Source organism: Pyrgilauda ruficollis, unplaced genomic scaffold (assembly GCF_017590135.1).
Source record: "Pyrgilauda ruficollis isolate IOZ18807 unplaced genomic scaffold, ASM1759013v1 scaffold130, whole genome shotgun sequence".
NCBI classification, from domain to species: domain Eukaryota; kingdom Metazoa; phylum Chordata; class Aves; order Passeriformes; family Passeridae; genus Pyrgilauda; species Pyrgilauda ruficollis.
Window position 1 is genome coordinate 1,256,510 of NW_024511433.1, and position 18,438 is coordinate 1,274,947.

The window sequence follows — 18,438 nt, forward strand, 5'->3', positions numbered from 1 at the left end:
CCAAAGAGAACCCAATATTATGCAAAATTATACTTGGAAAATAATGCCCTACCAAGAATTCAAAAAAGTTAGTACATCTGTCTCACAGCACACACTAAACTAATTCTTGCCTGTTCTACAGGCATCTCAAAAAAGGCAGAGGCATAATATATTTTCCTGTGGTTTCTCTAAAAATCTTAATACTTAAGATCCCTTCCTCTTTATGTTGATAGTGTCTTTTGAAAATCTGAATGTCAGCTTGGGAATTAATTTGCTAACTTTTCAAGAATGAAGGAAGAAAGTACCATCTGTCCTCCTGCTTAACACAGGCACTATAACATAGTCGTATATAGCATATAACATAGGTCATATGTTCTACTACTTTAATAAACATCCTTCAGAAAAAAAAACCCAGACATTTCTTTAAACTAATTCAAAAGGCACAAAAAAAAAAACCTCAGGAAGAGTACAACCATATCCTGCTATCTTTCCCATCCTTCTAGAAGCTAAATTGCTTTTAAGGTGCTTAAGGCAGTAAGAGCATTCTCTGGAAGCTACTGCAAAAACAACCTCAGACAGAAGATGGGTGACAGGCAGGGGAAGATCTTTCACTCAGTATCCAGTTTGCACAAGCACCTTTTACCTGTAAGCCAAAACAGCTTTCTGTATCTACAGAAATCTCATGCAGTTAAGTAAAATTACCTTTGTACTGGAGAAGACAGGCTGAGTAAATTTAGTCTCAGCATGCTACTGAAATTTAAATCAAGAATATAAATAAATTATCTTGTTCAAAATCTTGGCTTTAATTTAAAGTGACAACTTAAGAGCACTCTCTTTCTAAAATACTGGAGGGAATAACTGCCATGCAACTGTCACAAGTGGACAGCCTGAAAATGTAGATACCTGTCACAAAACCCTCCATCCATGAGGGCATGACTTTAAAGACTTTGATGACTCGAAAAAGGGAAACATAAACCCCATTTTTGAAAAAAAATGGAAAGCAGAAGATCTAGTGATCTACGGAGAAGTCTCATCTGCCAGGCAAACTTATGAAGCAGATTCTCCTGGAAACTGTGTTGAGACACATGGAAAAAACAAGATTGGGAAGAAATTTTTACTGAGAAGGTGGTGAGACACTGGAACGGGTTGCCTAAGAAGGTTAGTTCTTTCAGTTTTTAGATTTTAGATTGGTCTTCAGTTAAAACAGGTAACTGAAATAAATTCCAAGTGCACACAAGCTGCAGTTCTAACCCAAAAGGAACAGTTTTAACTCCTGTAAAAGAACACAGCATAAGAAAGATCCAAATGTCAATAAAACTAAGAGCTAACATACAGGAAAAATGTAAGAAAAGGCAAATATTCACAAATAAGACATTAGAGAAGATAGGACTGACCTAGGAATATCTGGACTATATATTCTGCAAAAAATAATTGAAATACCATCTGGTTATGGTCTCAGTTTCTGAAATTGCATGATCTGACCTATAACTAAGGAATTAAATAATTTAATACTGCCATTAAGTTATGGAAAAATAATTATATTTAAGTACATGTCATATAGGCTATTCAGGCCACTTTGTAAAATGACTATGCATTTCCAGTTAATTTCTAGGCATTGTATTTTTTTTTTTGTATTTAGAGAAGAAAAAAAACTAGAAATTATTTCTGGTAATATCTCTCTTGCTCTGCTTACATTTAAAAAATTAATGTCAGCCAACAGTTCAATATTTTATGCAGCACTATTCTTTTAATAATTAATAAAACAGGAAAGTGTGGCAAGTAAATTCAGTCAGTGAGCAGAGTATGAACGTAGAGAATGGGGTCATGAAATGAAGAAAGAAAAATTAATTACTTGTATTGTCACAGCAATTTAACTGTAATTACCTGCAAATATCAGAAAATTGAAAATGAAAATTAAATACTTCAGTGTCAAAATGTAGCATCAATGCAATGATACTGTTCTTTGGAACCTACTAATTATTTTTGCTTTGTGCAATTTCTTGTTTTCTTACTGTATGTGAAAAGCAGTAGGCACTTCCTTGGACAGGGGAAAAGCAGCAGAAGAAGCTCCTGAGAATAATTTTGGCAAGGGCAGAATGGAACATGAAAAAAAAAAAGAATAAAAATGTCTTCAATTCATCTAGCTATTTGAAAGCAAATTCAATCAAAATTAAATATATTTCCAGTTTACTTTTTACAAAATGTTCATATCCCATGAGAATATCAGCATGGGCACAACGGTACAAAATTTGCCAATGCTCCTGAATTGTTCTAGCACCTGGATATTCAGACATTTGTTGAAGGGTTTGACAACAATTATGAAAAAAAAGGGAAAAAAATAAAAGCAAAGCTTCTGCCCAAGTGTGAAGAGTCAATTCAGTTTTGTTATGCCTCAACAATGGTTGTCAGAGGCATGTGGGGGAGAGGTTGCACGTGTCCAGGAGGCACCTAGGAGAAGATGGAGGAAAGTCTTGTCTCTGGGGAGACTTTGCTTGGCAACCTTTTCATGTCTCGCATGGGACAGGCAGTCAGAAGGGGAACACCACAGACACGGTACCCCAGAGACACTCTCCACTTCCCAGGGACATTGAGCCAATGGTCTCCTGTCAGCAGGTGGACTTTGGGAGGAGTCAGGGCATAAAAAGTAACTGCACAAGAAGCTCTGGGGGGCTGTTCTGTTCCTTGCCTTTTGACTCTTGGGGGGCTTTTCAAACATGCTTTATGAGTGTGAGCTTTTGGCTTGGGGCTGTGTTTTTGCTTTTGAGGCTTGGTGATTCAAGGGGCTTTTTTGAGACTTGCTTGCCTAAACTTGCTTTTGAGTTGAGGCTTTTTGAACCTTACACTTTTGCCCTGGCCCCAGCCTTCTGGCTCTCCTGTCCTCACTGGCTCTTGCTCGCCTTTGTAACTACCCTGCCTCCCTGTGCCCTTGACCAGCAGCACCCTGCCTGCTTCATCTCTGTGTCTCTGCCTGAACCACCTGTGTCCAACCCAGCCTGCCTCTGAGCCTGCCCACAACCGTGATCCTCACCGTGATCCTGTCCAGATTTCTGGACCTTTTCCCTGAGCGCCCCTCACCTGTGTCTGGTGGCCCATTGCCACAGTAGCCATCCACAGCCCACACCTCATGGACAACGACAGCTCTCCCTGACCTCTGGTGGTAATGCCCTCTCTTTCCCTCTGCCTCCTCTCCCTCTATCCCATTTTTCTTCCTCTTGCTCTGTCTTCTCTAGCCCTCTTTGGTAGAGTAACTCCTTTTTATCTTGCTCTCTCATTACCAGTAAACGATTCTCAGATGCAATGTTTGTCTTGCTTGGCTTAATTTTGTTCCCAATCATCATTATTAAAAGAACTCCTCCTGTTCCCCACAGTGGAACATGACACCAAGAATAAAGAAGTATACACTTCTGACATCTGGAAAATCATCTCACACCTTTCAGTCACAAAGAAAATTTCACTGTATTGAGAGGTAATAAATACATACTTATGACCAGAAAAATGTCAATGACCAATGTCATTCAAATTAACCTAAATGTCACAAGGACAGGATGCTGTTGATTGCTCAGCATCATATCTCAACTATGCCTCCAATCCTGACCCAAGATAATTCCCAGTTCTCTCTCTTTGATCTCAGTTTTCTCAAACAGCAATTTCTGACAGTCCTAGCATAAAACATTTTGTTGTCTTGAGTTTGAAATTTTTTTTAATGTTTTGGTTGTAATAAGACAGCAGCTAAAAACTTAAACATTTCACAATAGGTAACAGCTGTTAATGATTATGTTTATCTTACAAGTCATCATACACAGAATAGGTTATGAACTACTTACTTAATGAAAACAGCAAAAATTTCACCGTTGGAAAAAAACAAATATAATGCACAAACAAAAATTTACTATAAAGGCTCACAGAGCCTCCTTCGCTCTAAGGACAACTAGGCTACCCTGCAGGATTATTAGTAAAATCACCAGTGTCATACGCAGATAGATAAAAAATGTGTTTGGAACAAGTCAGTGAAAATGCAGTGTTTTTCTTCCATGAGTACAGATGGATGGTTGAATCCATACTTTCCAGGACCAGCCTTACTACGGTTTTCCCTGCTGCTACCATTGTGGCTGGCCTTTGTTGCCTTGGGTTCTGATTTGCCTCCTGCACTCTTTATTCATGATCATACTTCTTTCCCTTGCAGAATTAAACTGCGCATTGTTCATTTATTTAGGTTATATGGCAAAATTTAGTATTGAATTTCTCTCATGCAAATTGCAAACTGTAACAAATAAAAACAGAGAGAGGAAAGCCTAAAGATAAAAGAGGACTGTAAAAAAATTCATTTACTTCTTGGCACTATTTATTATTTAGTCCTCATAAAATCACTTGCTGAAGTCTCGTAACTGTGGAGATGAGAAAAAATATTTTTCTCTGCATCTCCTGAGCTCATTGAATAGGATATTTTATAAAAAATTCAGAGAGCAATCAGAATAAGAGTCAATTAAGATACAGCCAGATGACAATAGTGACTCTTGATATTTTACTTTTACTTCTGTCTGAGTGTTTTGTGTGAAGATGAGAAAATGGTTTTATTATTTCCTTCACATTAATTGCAATGCACTCTCAAGGCGTTAGACTGTGTGCTATACGTAAACTACATTACACTTGTGTCTGTGAGCACTAACTAAACTAGAATGAAGTTTTAACTTTCTCTAGAAGGAATTTATGTAAATGACAGAGTACACTTCAGAATAACTACTTGCTTCATCAATGAAATTCCTCTGATTTTTGAACATGCTTTCAGAAACAAAATGCTACCCATTCCTTAATCCTCTAGGCTTGAAAATGGCAAATTCACAAATAAAGTTTTATTATCTGAATATACCAGAGAACTAGACCACAAACCCCACTTACTGTTAAAAAGTATGATATAACTATTCAATGAACCTCAAACCATTACAGTTTCTCCACCAACTCATTCATGACTTTACCCATCATTAACAGAAAAATAAAAAAATTAAATTCAGCATTTGCTCAGCTATGCATAGTGCATAGCTGAGCAAATTAAATTATGCATTCATTGATAGTACTGGTATTGCTGCAGGTTGAATTGCTGATGGAAGACCCTACAGCCAACTACAATTCAGCGTCCAACACCTTTTGACACTTTAGCATTTCATCACGTCTGCCATACAATTTGCTTTAAACCAGGTGGCATTTTATGACTTCCTGTCTAGAATTTAAAACCTTCAGGGGAAGCCCATGGGACTCCTACCTAGTAACTCCAGTAGCATCACTTCAATCAAAAAGCAGGTGGACCCCTAGAGGAATGGGGTTTTTTAATGTCTTTTCTTTTAAATAAAGAGTGGCAAGAGTTTGTCCCTTGCTTTCCATGAGCAGTTCCTTTCTTTCATTCTTAGTGCTCAGTGAGGTCTTGAGAATAGCTGGCATGTTCATTCACTGATTCCTACAGAAGAGGGTTAAGAATGCCCTCCCGAAGAATCCCTATGATGACAGAGTTTCAAGCAAGCTGTTTCATAAGACTTACTCTCAGACATCCCATACCATCTGTGAATCCATGTTTACCCAGCAGAGGCAACACAGAAACCACAAACACAATCCAGTAAGTGCTACTCACTTTGCACAACATGAAGTTTGGACAAGAGCAACAAGGTAAATTGGCAAAGTATTCTTAAAACAGATGTTGATATGATTGACTTAGGTGAAAGATCAAAACTCTGGCATCTCAAAGACCAGTTTGTGTTGACAACTACTCAGGCATATTACATGATGGTCAGTGAACAACTGAAAATAAACAGAAATGCCTGTGTTTAATAAATATTTAATCACACCATCTTCCAAACTGTAACAGATTTGGGCCACGTTTCTCAGAAGGTGAGAATAAGAAAAGCTCCCCCTGCCTGACAAATTGCTGAAGTTCTCTTCCACTGACTGGAGTTCTAGACAGCATATAACCTTGACTTTTCAAATTTATAGGGCCTTTTCAGAAGACAGTACATCAACTATAAAGTGGCATCATTGCTTTTAATTAACTAGTTTATGAGGTCAAAGAACACAGTTTCTTGTCACTGGTAACACCTTTTGCACACTTTTCCTTTGTACTGAAGACAGTGAAGCATTTTGAGGGTTTTTTTTTTGTAGCACTATGGTATTTTAATTGAACAGTAAGTGTTCTTAACAACCTGATTATATTGTTTGCAAATAGAATTATGTTTAGCAGACTGTACCCATCTTATGCACAGAGAGAGAATGTCACAAAAAGGTCAGACAGAAGGGAGTAAATAAACTCAGCAGGAAAGACCCTTTGACAAATGCAGTGCTGAGTAAGAACATTTGTGTGGTACCTTGAAACTCTGCAGTTTATTGCCACAAACAAGTTCATAAATCACCCTGAAGGTCTTGCCTCAACACCATTATGTTTACCTTTAATAGGCAGCAAATGTACAACCTATTTTAACAGCTTTATGATGATGCATTTTACCACAGAACTCCTAGGATCTCATATAAATATGAGCAAACAGCTTAAAAATATATATAAGAAAGAAAGCATATGGTAGTATTTACCTCACCTACTAGCAGATCACATTTTTTCTAGTTCATTTCAAGCCCATCAAACTGTATAATGAAGAATACCTAAATTCAATAGGAAAAATGGGGAAAACTGAACTGAAGTCCATCATACATAGGAAGACATAAAAATCTCAGGGTTTTTATTTATTTATTTTCGCGGAATCACAGAATACTTTAATTGGAAGGGACTTTCCAAGGGTTGTTTAGTCAAGCTCCCTAACCACTCCCCCTCCACCTGACCTTGTTGAACCTCATGAGGCTTCCACAGGTGCACTTCTTGAGCTCATTCATATCCCTCTGAATGACATCCCATCCTTCAGGAGTGTCATACCACCATTCAGCTTGTAGTCATCTGCAAATCTGCTGTGGGTGCACTTGACCCCTTTGTCTGTGTCTGTGTCAGACTCAACACTGCTTCCACTGAGGGTACCACTTGCCACTGATTCCCATTGGGACACTGAGCCATTGACCCTCACTAAGCCACTACATTCTGGATGTGACTGTTTTCCTGATCCATCTAACAGTCTACCTATCTAATCCATCTCTCTCCAATTTAGAGAAAAGGAGGTTGTGGGGACCCTGTCAAAAGCCCTACAGGAGTCCAGATAGATGACACCTTTCCTGTAGCCCTGTCCACTGATGTAATCCCTCCATTGTAGAAAGGGCTGGAACCAGACAATTTTTAAGGTCCCCTCCAACCCAAACCATTCTATGGTTCTACAGTTTGCAAAAGAAATTTTTGTATACACTACAGAAGACCTTGAACTAATTGCCAAGGCAGTAAAAAGCAAGTAAGGTGACCTGCAATGAACTCAGGTACAAACAAATACTGGAGAGGGTATCCAAGAGACTGGGTGGATTGCTGGCTGGAACATTTCAGGCACATGTGCGGATAAAGGGCAGGCTGGGCCTTGCCTTCGTTGGGGCGATGCCTTGCACTGCGCAGCCCCTCCTGGCCTGTATCCCAGCCCTACAGTGGCCATCAGTCCCTGGCACAACAGAGGCAATACTCCACACCTGGCCCATCTTGCCCAAGAGCAGCCAGATGAGGGAAGTCCCACGTGGGGAAAGGGTGAAGGAAAACCAAAGGGTAATTTAGCCAGGACATGAAGCAAGCACAGATCTTGACTCTACTTCCTGCTGTACTTCCTATCAGCTGAACACCAGAATTGTATGCTCTTTTCTACAGCTTTTATGTGTTTCTCTCTTCTTCTCATTTCCTCTTCCTGGAGTTTTGAGACATTTAAAACTGGATGGATTTGGAGCCTGCTAAGTTGAATGGGGCATCAAGTTAATGTTTTTTGAAGTGTTTTATGTTGATTGTATGTTGCTTTAAACTTGCCAGAGTTCTCTGCTTTTCTGAAGTTGCCATTAAAGCTTTTTTTGTTGTTTGACTGCTTGAGGATATCTTGCCAGCATTTCTCCCATGCATCTAACTCTGAGTACATGAAAAACTGTGAGGCCCTTTAAGAGGCTTGTCAAGCCATTTTTTTGGGGCTTTACAGGTATTACTTTACAAGTGATGGAAGTAAATCTACAGAGACTGCACAGTAAGAGTCTTACATAAAGTTAATCAGACATCATATTTGATTACTACTACTAAACAGAAGGTCAGCAAATTGGAATCCCAGTTCCAATTAACAATTAAAGGAATTTCTGTACTGGAACAACAGTGAATTTCCTGTGCTGTATTAATGTCCAGTTACTGAAATTTATACTCCTTATAGGACTCTCCACTGAGTTATCATTAACACTTTCAATAACTTACTGTCATGATAACATTTTGCCACTTGACTAGTATACCTTCAGTATTACTTCAGAATATGTTGAACAACCTGGATTCACTGCAGGCTCCACTAACAATTTCTCTACAAATTGTAAAATAAAATTACAATCACTATGAAAACAGACCAGTTACTTATGCCTTGTTTAGTATTTTTTATACAAGACAGCATTTCATCATATGACACTTAGTTCTATTGAGGGTATTTGATGAGGGATTTGCAAAATGTGACCTCTGCACACTGATTCAGTCAGATTGCTTCTGAAGAAGCCATGATGCATGTGGGTAAACAGCTTCAGTAAATTTGTAAGATATGTCACCGATTTACAACAGTTGCATTGAACTAGACCAATACTGCACATACATCCCTGGAGCTCCTAATCCTGTTCTTAATCATATTTTCCACTAGGTTATTGGTATTACTGCAGTGTACCTAGATATGTGAAACACAGCCAACAATATGCAATACTCATGCAATAATCAGGGACTGTGATAACCTTAAACTGTGATGTTAAGACTTTCTTTGTCTTCGCTGTTGACTGGGTAAGAAAGCATTGACACATGACCTTCCTCAGAAAACTGACAATTCTAGAGCTGAACATAAATTTCGTGGCCAAAAGATCATTCTGGATACTTTATCCTTATTTCAAGAACTTCCTTTGTATCAATTGTCCTGGAAGTTTCGAGCATTGGAGGAGTGACATTTCCTCCTTAGAGAAGTCATGCATGACCTTATATACACATGATGTAGTCTGCACTCTTCTGATGCAGATACATTAATACATTAACAAAATTATAATTACAATATTAAATTACATGGCCCTTACTAAAAATGATCATATAGAAAGTCTGCTTTGCATCAGCTGAAATACTTTCTGACCATTAAAGGTTGTTTTTCTACAAGGATTACTGCAAATAGATTATATTGATAAAAACCTCTCATTTCCATATCTCTAAATGTCCACTAAAATGATGGTATAGGCAGTGTTTGTGAAAACTTCTGAATAACAATTAGTCTTTACACATACGTGCTTGCAATTTCTGGATGGTTCTACCATATATTCTCAATATGGTATCTGAATTCTCTTGCAGGAGAAGAAAGATACAAATTATTTTCTAATGTCAAAAGAGTAGTTACAGTAAGTCAGATTTAATGATGATTCCCTGATCTCAAGGCTACCTCTTTTTTTTAAAAAAGCTCTAGCAAGACTGCAGACAGATCTTTTAAAAGTGACATCTTGGGCTCCAAGAAAGCTGCTTAGAAAATAAATTCCACCTCAGGGAAGGGAAGGTGAGAACGGAGAGAGAGGAAGAGCAAGAGAGATCCCAAGCATAATCTGAAGTTGGATATCAAAATATCAACTTGCTTGAGAACCAGCCCTTGACAATACAAGCATACATTACAAATGCTTATGACTAGTCAAGCAGATTTAAGCATACAGTGCAAGCTGAACTAAGCAGTAAAGCTCAAAGGTTAAAAATTTGCTGTAAGAAACCAGATTTCAGATGATGATACCAATCTTCATGTAGCGAAGAAAGTATAAGGGAAACAAAACAGATGTGTTAGAAATAGTGAAGGCATGATGGGAAAAGAAAATGAGGTACTGAATATATGAATAGCAGCAATACTGTGATGAATGCATACATAAATAGGATAATTTGTTGGCACAATACTGCTGACATTATTATGCGCATTAAGTAGCAGAAGAGTACATAAAAAAATAATTAAAAGTCACAATGAGCATAAAGCTTCCTCCAACTTTAAACTGAGCCCACTCATGTACAGACACACCATTCAGACTAACAGTGAGTTAAGGCAGAAACAAGAAGTTAAATAATCTGTGCAAATGGTATTTACAAAATATTGTAGTGACAAGATATTTACAAAATATCTTGTCACTACAAAATGTCAAAGCATTACTGATTATTAGGTAAAAATGTTACACATAACAACATATGAAGAAAAAGTAAAAAAAATTAACAGTGAACTACACTTTATGCCCTATACCTGACTGTCTAAAATTGAATTTTTCTTGACTGTTGGCTAGATTGATGCTGATGCCCTTATAATTATAGGGAAATACAGTTTCCATGCACCATTCCACATTCACTTAAAACTAGTTATTTGTACCTGAATACCAGAATATGAATTCTTCTTCCCACTCCTCAATATTCTCAAAATACAGTGTGATGACACTGAGGCGGTGAGAGCTGCTCCACCTGGGCAGAGACAGTCCCCTTGGCATTAGCATGGCACGGTGCAGCTCCCAGTGCCTCCACTGTTCAGTCTTACCACACACACTGATATGCATTGCTCTTGACCCAAAACTCCTCTCCTCTGAGGAGGGAGCAGATGGGCACCAGAAAAAAACAGAATCCAAGAGGTGCAAAACCTCTGCTGAGCCCCGAATCAGAGCCAGTGTGCCCCGAAGGGCACTGAGCCACCCCCAGAGCTGAGTCACTGCCAGCACGGCAGACAAGGCAAGGGGAGGACTCTATTGTCCCCTCCCCAGGGGTGAACCAGATGAGATGACAAGTGAACAAGGACAGATGTGTGCCAGCAAGACTCACGGACATGGCCTCACACAGAAAGCAGCACCTCTGGGACGGATCTTGGAGGATCTTGGAGGTCCAGGGTGAGGCACAAACACATACAGTAAACAAGGGATTCAAAGCCTTCATCTAAAAGATGACAAATCTCCCCTCCAGTGGGCACAGAGCTCAGTGCAAAGCCCATCAAAGCCTCCGAACACAGTTCCTCAGATCCCACCACATTTAGCCCTGGAACACAGAGCTGCTGCCTCAATGTCACAGGAAGATAACCTCAAAATACCCCAAGAGTGGGGGAGGAGGGAGGGAGCTGCAGGCCACGCAGGGATCCTCCTGTCCTGAGCTGGCTGCACCTTAGGCAGCCACAAGACCAGGAAGATAGCAAAAATAATAAGAAATAAGTAAACCACACTATCCAGAAAGTGCCTGTAAACTTCTTCTCATTATTTCCCATCCCTTCCAAAAAACAGCCAGCAAAGCCAACAACCACTGTGTAGTGTTTTCCAATCTTTAAGGGATGGTTATGTATTTTTTATAATTATCCAGCATAAGTATGATGACCAAAAGATTTTCACTGCATTTTTAAAAAAGGAAAACAATATCAGGTGATAGAAATAATTCATTCAGGTTTGGGATAGATTCCTGGACTTACAACAGTGATCCAAAAATACTTATTCACAAATAAAAATTATTTCTGTATTACCTACTTCTGATGAAACAATAAGCACTTGGGATAGATTGTCTACTTGTTATATATATAGTTTTCAGGTTAACTTTTTCAATTCTTATTTGGTGCTGAAGGAGTAGAACACCAAAAGCAGGACTTTAGTCGTCTCTTCCCACTATGCTGTGCTTATCTCCTCATAAACAGAAGCAGCTTCACCCACAGTGGCCTTGATTGCTTCACACAATACACCACCACATGAACTGTGCCAAATGGCTAGTTCTTCTCTCCAACTAACTGCATCAACTTGTCCAAAGTAAATGAATACCTTCTCTGTATCCCCTCTGCAACAGCAGCTATTGCACAAAAGCCTGCAGACCTCTTCCTCAATTGTGGCTATGCAAAATATCCCAGGATAATGTGCTTCTCCAGAGGGTGCTAGTTCAAGGGGTACCCTATGTTGACATTGCATCCCAATGGTGGGAGGAGCAGTGGCACCGGTCACCCGCACGCTCCGATCCCCTTTTGCTTTTGATGCACATCAGAAGTGTCCGTGTCCCACCTTAGCCACCATCAGGCAGGATCGCATTCGGCCACTGGCTGAGGTCCCAGACCGATAGGTGCGGCCGATAAATGTGGACCCACGTCTAAGGATCAAGGCGAAGGAAGAAGGAAAGACTCTTTGCTTGCGTCTCCAAGCCGTCTTCATTCTTTCCCGTGATGGGAGTGGTGCCAGGGCTGCAGCGGTGCAGGTGACACAGAACTGCATGGGAGCGGCACAGGTGACACAGCGCTGCACGGGAGCAGCGCAGCTCGAAGGGGGACAGCAGCAAAAGAGCACAAAACAAAGAAAAACAGCAGCTTTTACTGGGGGGGGCAGTTTCCCAGGAGGAGACCATTTAACAAGTCAAGGGCTGGATAGGAGGGGTATGGGGAAAAAATGTAAACATAATGCCAATAGAAAAGGGGACGGGAAAGGTACGTACCAATGAGAGAAGGGAAATATCATAACTGACACCAAAGCTTCTGGATAAATGGTTGTAGCAAATTACGACAGACAGGCTGCAGGGACAGAATTTTGGAGGATAGACAGGGAAGAATCTGGAATTATCATAACTGCCACAGAGAAAAGGTGGGAAGACAGGTGGTAAACAACTTTAGAGAGAGACTAAACATATAATCTTCAAAACCCCACAGCCACACTACGCAATCAATGTAATAATCATATTAAAGTCACATGAGGAGCAGCTGAGAGAGCTCAGGGTGTTTAACCTCGAGAAGGGCAGCTTAGGGGAGACCTTATCACTCTCAACTCCCTGAAAAAGAGATTGTACCCAGGTGGGGCTCTGTTTCTTCTTCCACACAATTAAAAACAGGACAAGAGGAAACAGGACAAGTCTAAAGCTGCCCTAGGGGAGATTTAGGCTGAACATTAGGAAGAATGTTTTTTACAGAAAGGGTGATTGGGCACTGGAATGGGCTGGTCAGAGAGGCAGTGGAGTGAGTCACTGTCCCTGGAGGGGAAAAGACTTTTAAGGAAATACTGGATGTGATGCTTGGTATTAGTGCCAACAAGTTGACAAGGTGGTGTTCGGTCCTAGATTGAACTTGATGACCTCAAAGGTCTTTTCCAATCTACTTGATTCTGTGATTCAGCGCCTCATAGGCTTTTGCTAAAAAGTTTGTCCAAGCTCATGCTTTGTAATTTATGAAAAAAATTCCATACAATAAGAACGACTCGGGATCAAGACATAAATTTACATTTTTCTGAGAAAGCTAAATGTATTAGATTCATATATATATATTTCCTCTGGGGCTTTCTGGAAGAGTGCAATTTAAATTTCTTTTATCATTTTTTTCAAGGAAAAATGCTCTGCTGACTGAGCTGTTAATTAATAGAGCTTTTATTGGAGATCTCAAGATTTTAATACTAATTTAAAACAGCAGCAAAGTTTATTAAAATATCCCACAGTATCTTGAAAATCATTCAACATAGCAGTTTGTATTACCCAAAATCAGCAAAGCTGTAAAGTAATACAATAAAATATTCCTTTCAATGCCTCCAATCTATTGTGTCTTTGTAGTTAAGAATTGCTAACTTCATTACTAAAATAGCTCTTTTCTACCTCCAGAATATTGATTAAAAGCACAAATCACCATTTATTGAATAAGTCTAGTTTCTTTTTGTATTACAGATAATGCCTACAGGTATGATCAGTTTTAATATCCCCTCTATATAGCTGTTGTCATATCCACCTCACCCTCTCTCTGGGGCCTGCCTTCTTGAATTTCAAACACGGGGATATTCTACACACTTTTGTCTCAGAAAATTGCAATATCAACCCAAAGTTTCAAGATATGATCAGCAAAAACTTTTTTTAAATAGAGAACCATTTACATAGTTCATTTAAATATGAACTATGACATAGAACACAAGAAATAATGTAGAAATAGTAAAAAGCCAGAAAAGCCCTACACTGTTGGCCATGATAGCTAGTTCAGTGAGAAAGATGAAACAGAACACAGCCAAAGGCTGAACAAACTTTAGTCCCTAACAATGCTGGTGTTTACTTGCAGACAGTTTTAGAACTACCTTCTCCCACAAAACTGCTAATTTTAACCATTAAGAAGTTTCTAGGGGGCTGCACAGGTGCCTCAAGCTAATTCCAACACAAAGTGACCAAACTTAGTCTAACACACAGGTGTGTACACAGCGCTCCAACACAGCCTTTGCACTGCTCCACACTCAGTGGCTGTCTTCACTGAGCCTTACCTGTCTCACAGGTGACTGTTTGCAGCTACAGCACAAGCTCTAACTTGGCACAGCACAGCACAAATAAATCTAAAATAACAGTCAAACTACTAAATGTAACCTTTAAATCTGAGCTAAGAGACTGAAGTCAGCCAGGTCACACTTCAACATGGGAAAACAGTTTTTCCTGCAGGAAGCTGTTTTTGCATTTGGGAACTCCAACAATGTCATCATAACACATCCATGTGATTTGAATAACAGAAAGTATCAAGTAGCATATAAAATAAAAATCAAACCAAATATTGATTTTAGCTCTGATATATTTACCAGACTGATTAAACCATCTACCATAGTTTAAGAAAAAATTAATACTTTTATTAACTTAATACTTCAAGAATCACTGTATCACTGTATTCATTTACTCTAAGAATTTAAACCCTTTGAAACAAAAGCAGCAGTGTAATTCCAATAAAAAAGAAGGATAGGGATAGCAGAATATACTTTTCCTTGAAAAAAGGGCTAGATAAAAAGTAGAGTGTTGATGAATAGCTGCAAATGTTAAAGACTACAATCGATACAATATAGAATTCAAGCATGCACAAAGAAGCAAATCTCCTAAGAATGTTTTTTTTATATTCCAGCTGTCTGCTGATGTTTTTCCCTAGAGCTTGAAGTATCATCCTTTGCATCACTGTTTTTATAAATTAATGCCTCTGAACTTTCTCAGAAAGGAAGTCTGTGATTCACCCCAGTGACAAACCAATACCCAGTCGTTACTTCTGCAAAGTCTTACACCCTGTACAGAGGTGCCCACTTGCAGGGAGGGAAGGTACACAGTACCCAGTTATCAACTTTCATCCAGAAAATCTCTCTGGGCTGTCATGTCTTCACATGTTTTTATCCATGTTCACATACAAAGGGTTATAGATTAACACCCTACATCTACATTTGCTCCTATAGCTATAAAATTTTGTACAAAACATCTTAACATACAGAAAACAGTTATGGGCAAATTAGGTGTCTATAAAATCACATGTAGACATGATTTATATCTAGTATGTGGTGTAATAACCTCCTATGATAGGAACACGTTTGTAAACATGAAATGTTTTTTTCATTTCTTGTAGTGCACAGGTACATCTTAATGTCTTGGTGAAATCTAATGCAATAGTAAAATAAATGTAAAGTAAAGTAACGAACTGGGTATTATGGATTTTTTTAAACATAAATTATTTCTATATTTATTTATTTTGTTAAACAAGGTTTCATGCATTATAGTCAACACTATGCTCAATTTTCCAAGAGTTTTTTGGTGTGGTATCTTAACACATTTCCTTTACATTATTTTTACTTGTTCTATCACTTCAAAGTCTTTATCAGCTCCAATTTGCCTTAGGCAGGATTTAACAATTTTGAAAGCATTACTTGTATGTAAAATGATCCATAAGTTTGCTGTCCATTATTTTAATAAAATAAACATTTTAACAGCCTCAGGGATACTAATTATGATCCAATGATGAATGGAATTATTTTTCCATTAGTAAAACTGTTGGTATTAATACTTTTTCTAAAATACACTTTCAATTATTGCAATAATGAAAAGATCAATCTGAAGATAATAATTTTCTCTTTCAAAAATACATCAATACAAATTTTTTTATCTTTATTCAGCCCCTGAATAAAAATGGCAGCTTTGTCAAAAAATTAAATATAGACAAACAATCCTAGTCTGATGAAAATACTGAAGATACAGACACAAAATTATTCCATTCATACAGTCAAATGCTACAGTATTTGTAACATGCTACCTGAGACGTGGAGAACACATATGAGAAGAGTGTGACCCTTTCCTAAGAGGCTGAAAATTCAACTTTCAGCTTTCCTATTTCTGCAAAGTAAGATACTTATGCAGGGGAAAAGGAACGCTTATTTCAACAATCTTAAACAAGACACTAGAATTTTCTACACAAACTAGTTTTCAATTTTGCAAAACAATGATTCACTGTGAAGTTACATACGCTAGCTCAAAAACAAAAAAAGCAAACTTCAAGTGAGAAAGTAGAAACCCTCAATATTTACAATCATCTTTCTTACAATCTTACAGATTGCTTAAATAATTGCTCAAGCTGTCTTTCTCTTGTTAGCTGGTAACATCCTCAGAAAACCACTCCCTTCTGACTGATCAGAAGCAAGAATCCATTAGACAAATTTTGAATTTTTATTTTACAATTTATAACTCACCTGCTTGGGAAGGCGGAAGAGAGAATTTTTGTAAAATATATCTTTAGCCTGACTCCATGTTCCATCGATAATAATCATAACAGATGGACTAGAAGACACTACAACTTCTTCCAAATTGGTTGCTTCAGCTCCAGGATACAAAATTAGAGTATTGGGATTTCTGCACACAGATGCTAATTCAGGATACCTTTAATGCAAAGAAACACAAAATTAAAGTAATTATTGAAAGTTTTCATGACATACATATACTTTCAAATATTAGCTCCCACTCATCTCAGCCAAATTTTACTTAAAATGTCCCTTTCTGATCAGTCACTTTCTCCTTCCAACATCTCAGAAGTTGTTGGTTTTACCCCAGCTTCTAAGTGGGCGCAGTCAAAAAACAACCACAAAAGTGACCGATGAAAGCTGAATAAAGCAATATATCAGATCTTTTCCAATGCTTAATAACTACTCTAATGTGTATTGGAGCCAAAGACATTTTGAATTGTTTACCAAAATTTAATACATGTATTCTAGAAAAATTTGTTCAAATACTTGGTATAAAATTACCACAATTATCCCATTTTAACCTTCTATATATAGAAGAGAATATTAGCAATTCATGGTCCATACCTTGGCACTTTTGAAAATGTTATCATTTCCATTTGTTTGGGTTTTTTTTAATTACTACTAATACTAACTGGTAGAGTTATAGTTCCCATACTTTTACACTCTCTTCTTCCTTCCTGTTGGCTTCTACATTTGTCAATGGTACCACAGGAGTAAAAACTACCTGTTAAGTGTACAGTTAATGTATGTGGAAACTCCTGAGGTTTTTGAAGGACACCACTGTCTTAGCCTATAAAAACCTGTGAAAGACATTGTCATTTAAATAGTACTCCACGTCACAAAAGCCAAGCTTAAACTAGTCTGGCCTGAACACTCCAACGATGGGGCAGCCACAGCTTCTGTAAGCAACCTGTTTTTCCATGCCTCACCCCCATAAGGGTAAAGAATTTATTCCTAGTATCTAATCTAAACCTACTACTCTCTTCCAGTTTAAAACCATTTCCCTTGTTTTAGACCTTGCAGAAGTCCCTCTCCAGCTTTCTTGAAGGCCCCTTTAGGTACCAAAAGGCTTCCATAAGGTCTCCCTTGGAGCCTTCTCTTCTCCCAACTGAACAATTCTAACTCTCAGCCTTTCCCATAAGAGATGTGTTCAGCCCTCTGATTATCTTCATGGCCTTCCTCTGGACTTGTTCCAACATGTCCATGGTCCATATCTTTTCTGTGTAAAGGGCTCCAGAGCTGGCCACAGTACTCCAGATGGGGTCTCACCAGAATGGAGTAGTCAAGCGGACTGGTAGGGGAGAATCCAAGAAAAGGGTAGTCTTCTAATAAAGACTGCATTACTTGTCTGGAACTCATTTCTCAGTCTTCAGTCTCGCCTCAATCAGAAAGCATGAAGAAATACAAAGCAAGGGTTGACTGTTCAAAGCATGTGGCATCAAGTAAGAAATTAATTCTACATAGTACCTCAGTGGTTATAAGGTGTAAAATGATTTGGTAGGATGAGAAGAGCTATATGCAGCTGAAACACCATGTGAAGTGGAAAGAGAAACCAGAACATCTTAGGTGTATCGGAATGGGATTAACAATAGCCAGCACATGAAGTAGGCTCTTCATGATACCTATCAAAATCCACTAGGTGCAAAATCACAGACACAGGCACACTGTAAATATCTAAGTTCACACTGCGGAATTCCTATTGTCACTGTCACCTGGAGCTGTTAAGTTCCAGGAACCAGGCCCTGCACCACTTCTCCAAAAATCAAGCAAGAATAACATGGATTTGTAGGGGGAAGCAGTAGCAGGAGTGGGGAGGACTAGGGAACAAAGAAATGGTTCATAATG

The 18,438-nt window shown here is 38.5% G+C and overlaps 1 protein-coding gene across 1 annotated transcript in view; it reads right to left on the minus strand.

The window, feature by feature from the left end:
• Nucleotides 1-18,438, minus strand: part of DTWD2 (DTW domain containing 2) — a 55,798-nt gene that overhangs the window by 9,685 nt on the left and 27,675 nt on the right. Inside the window, exon 5 of the mRNA XM_041459106.1 lies at nucleotides 16,543-16,729. Coding sequence (XP_041315040.1) covers nucleotides 16,543-16,729 — 187 coding nt within the window. The remainder of the gene's footprint in view (nucleotides 1-16,542; nucleotides 16,730-18,438) is intronic.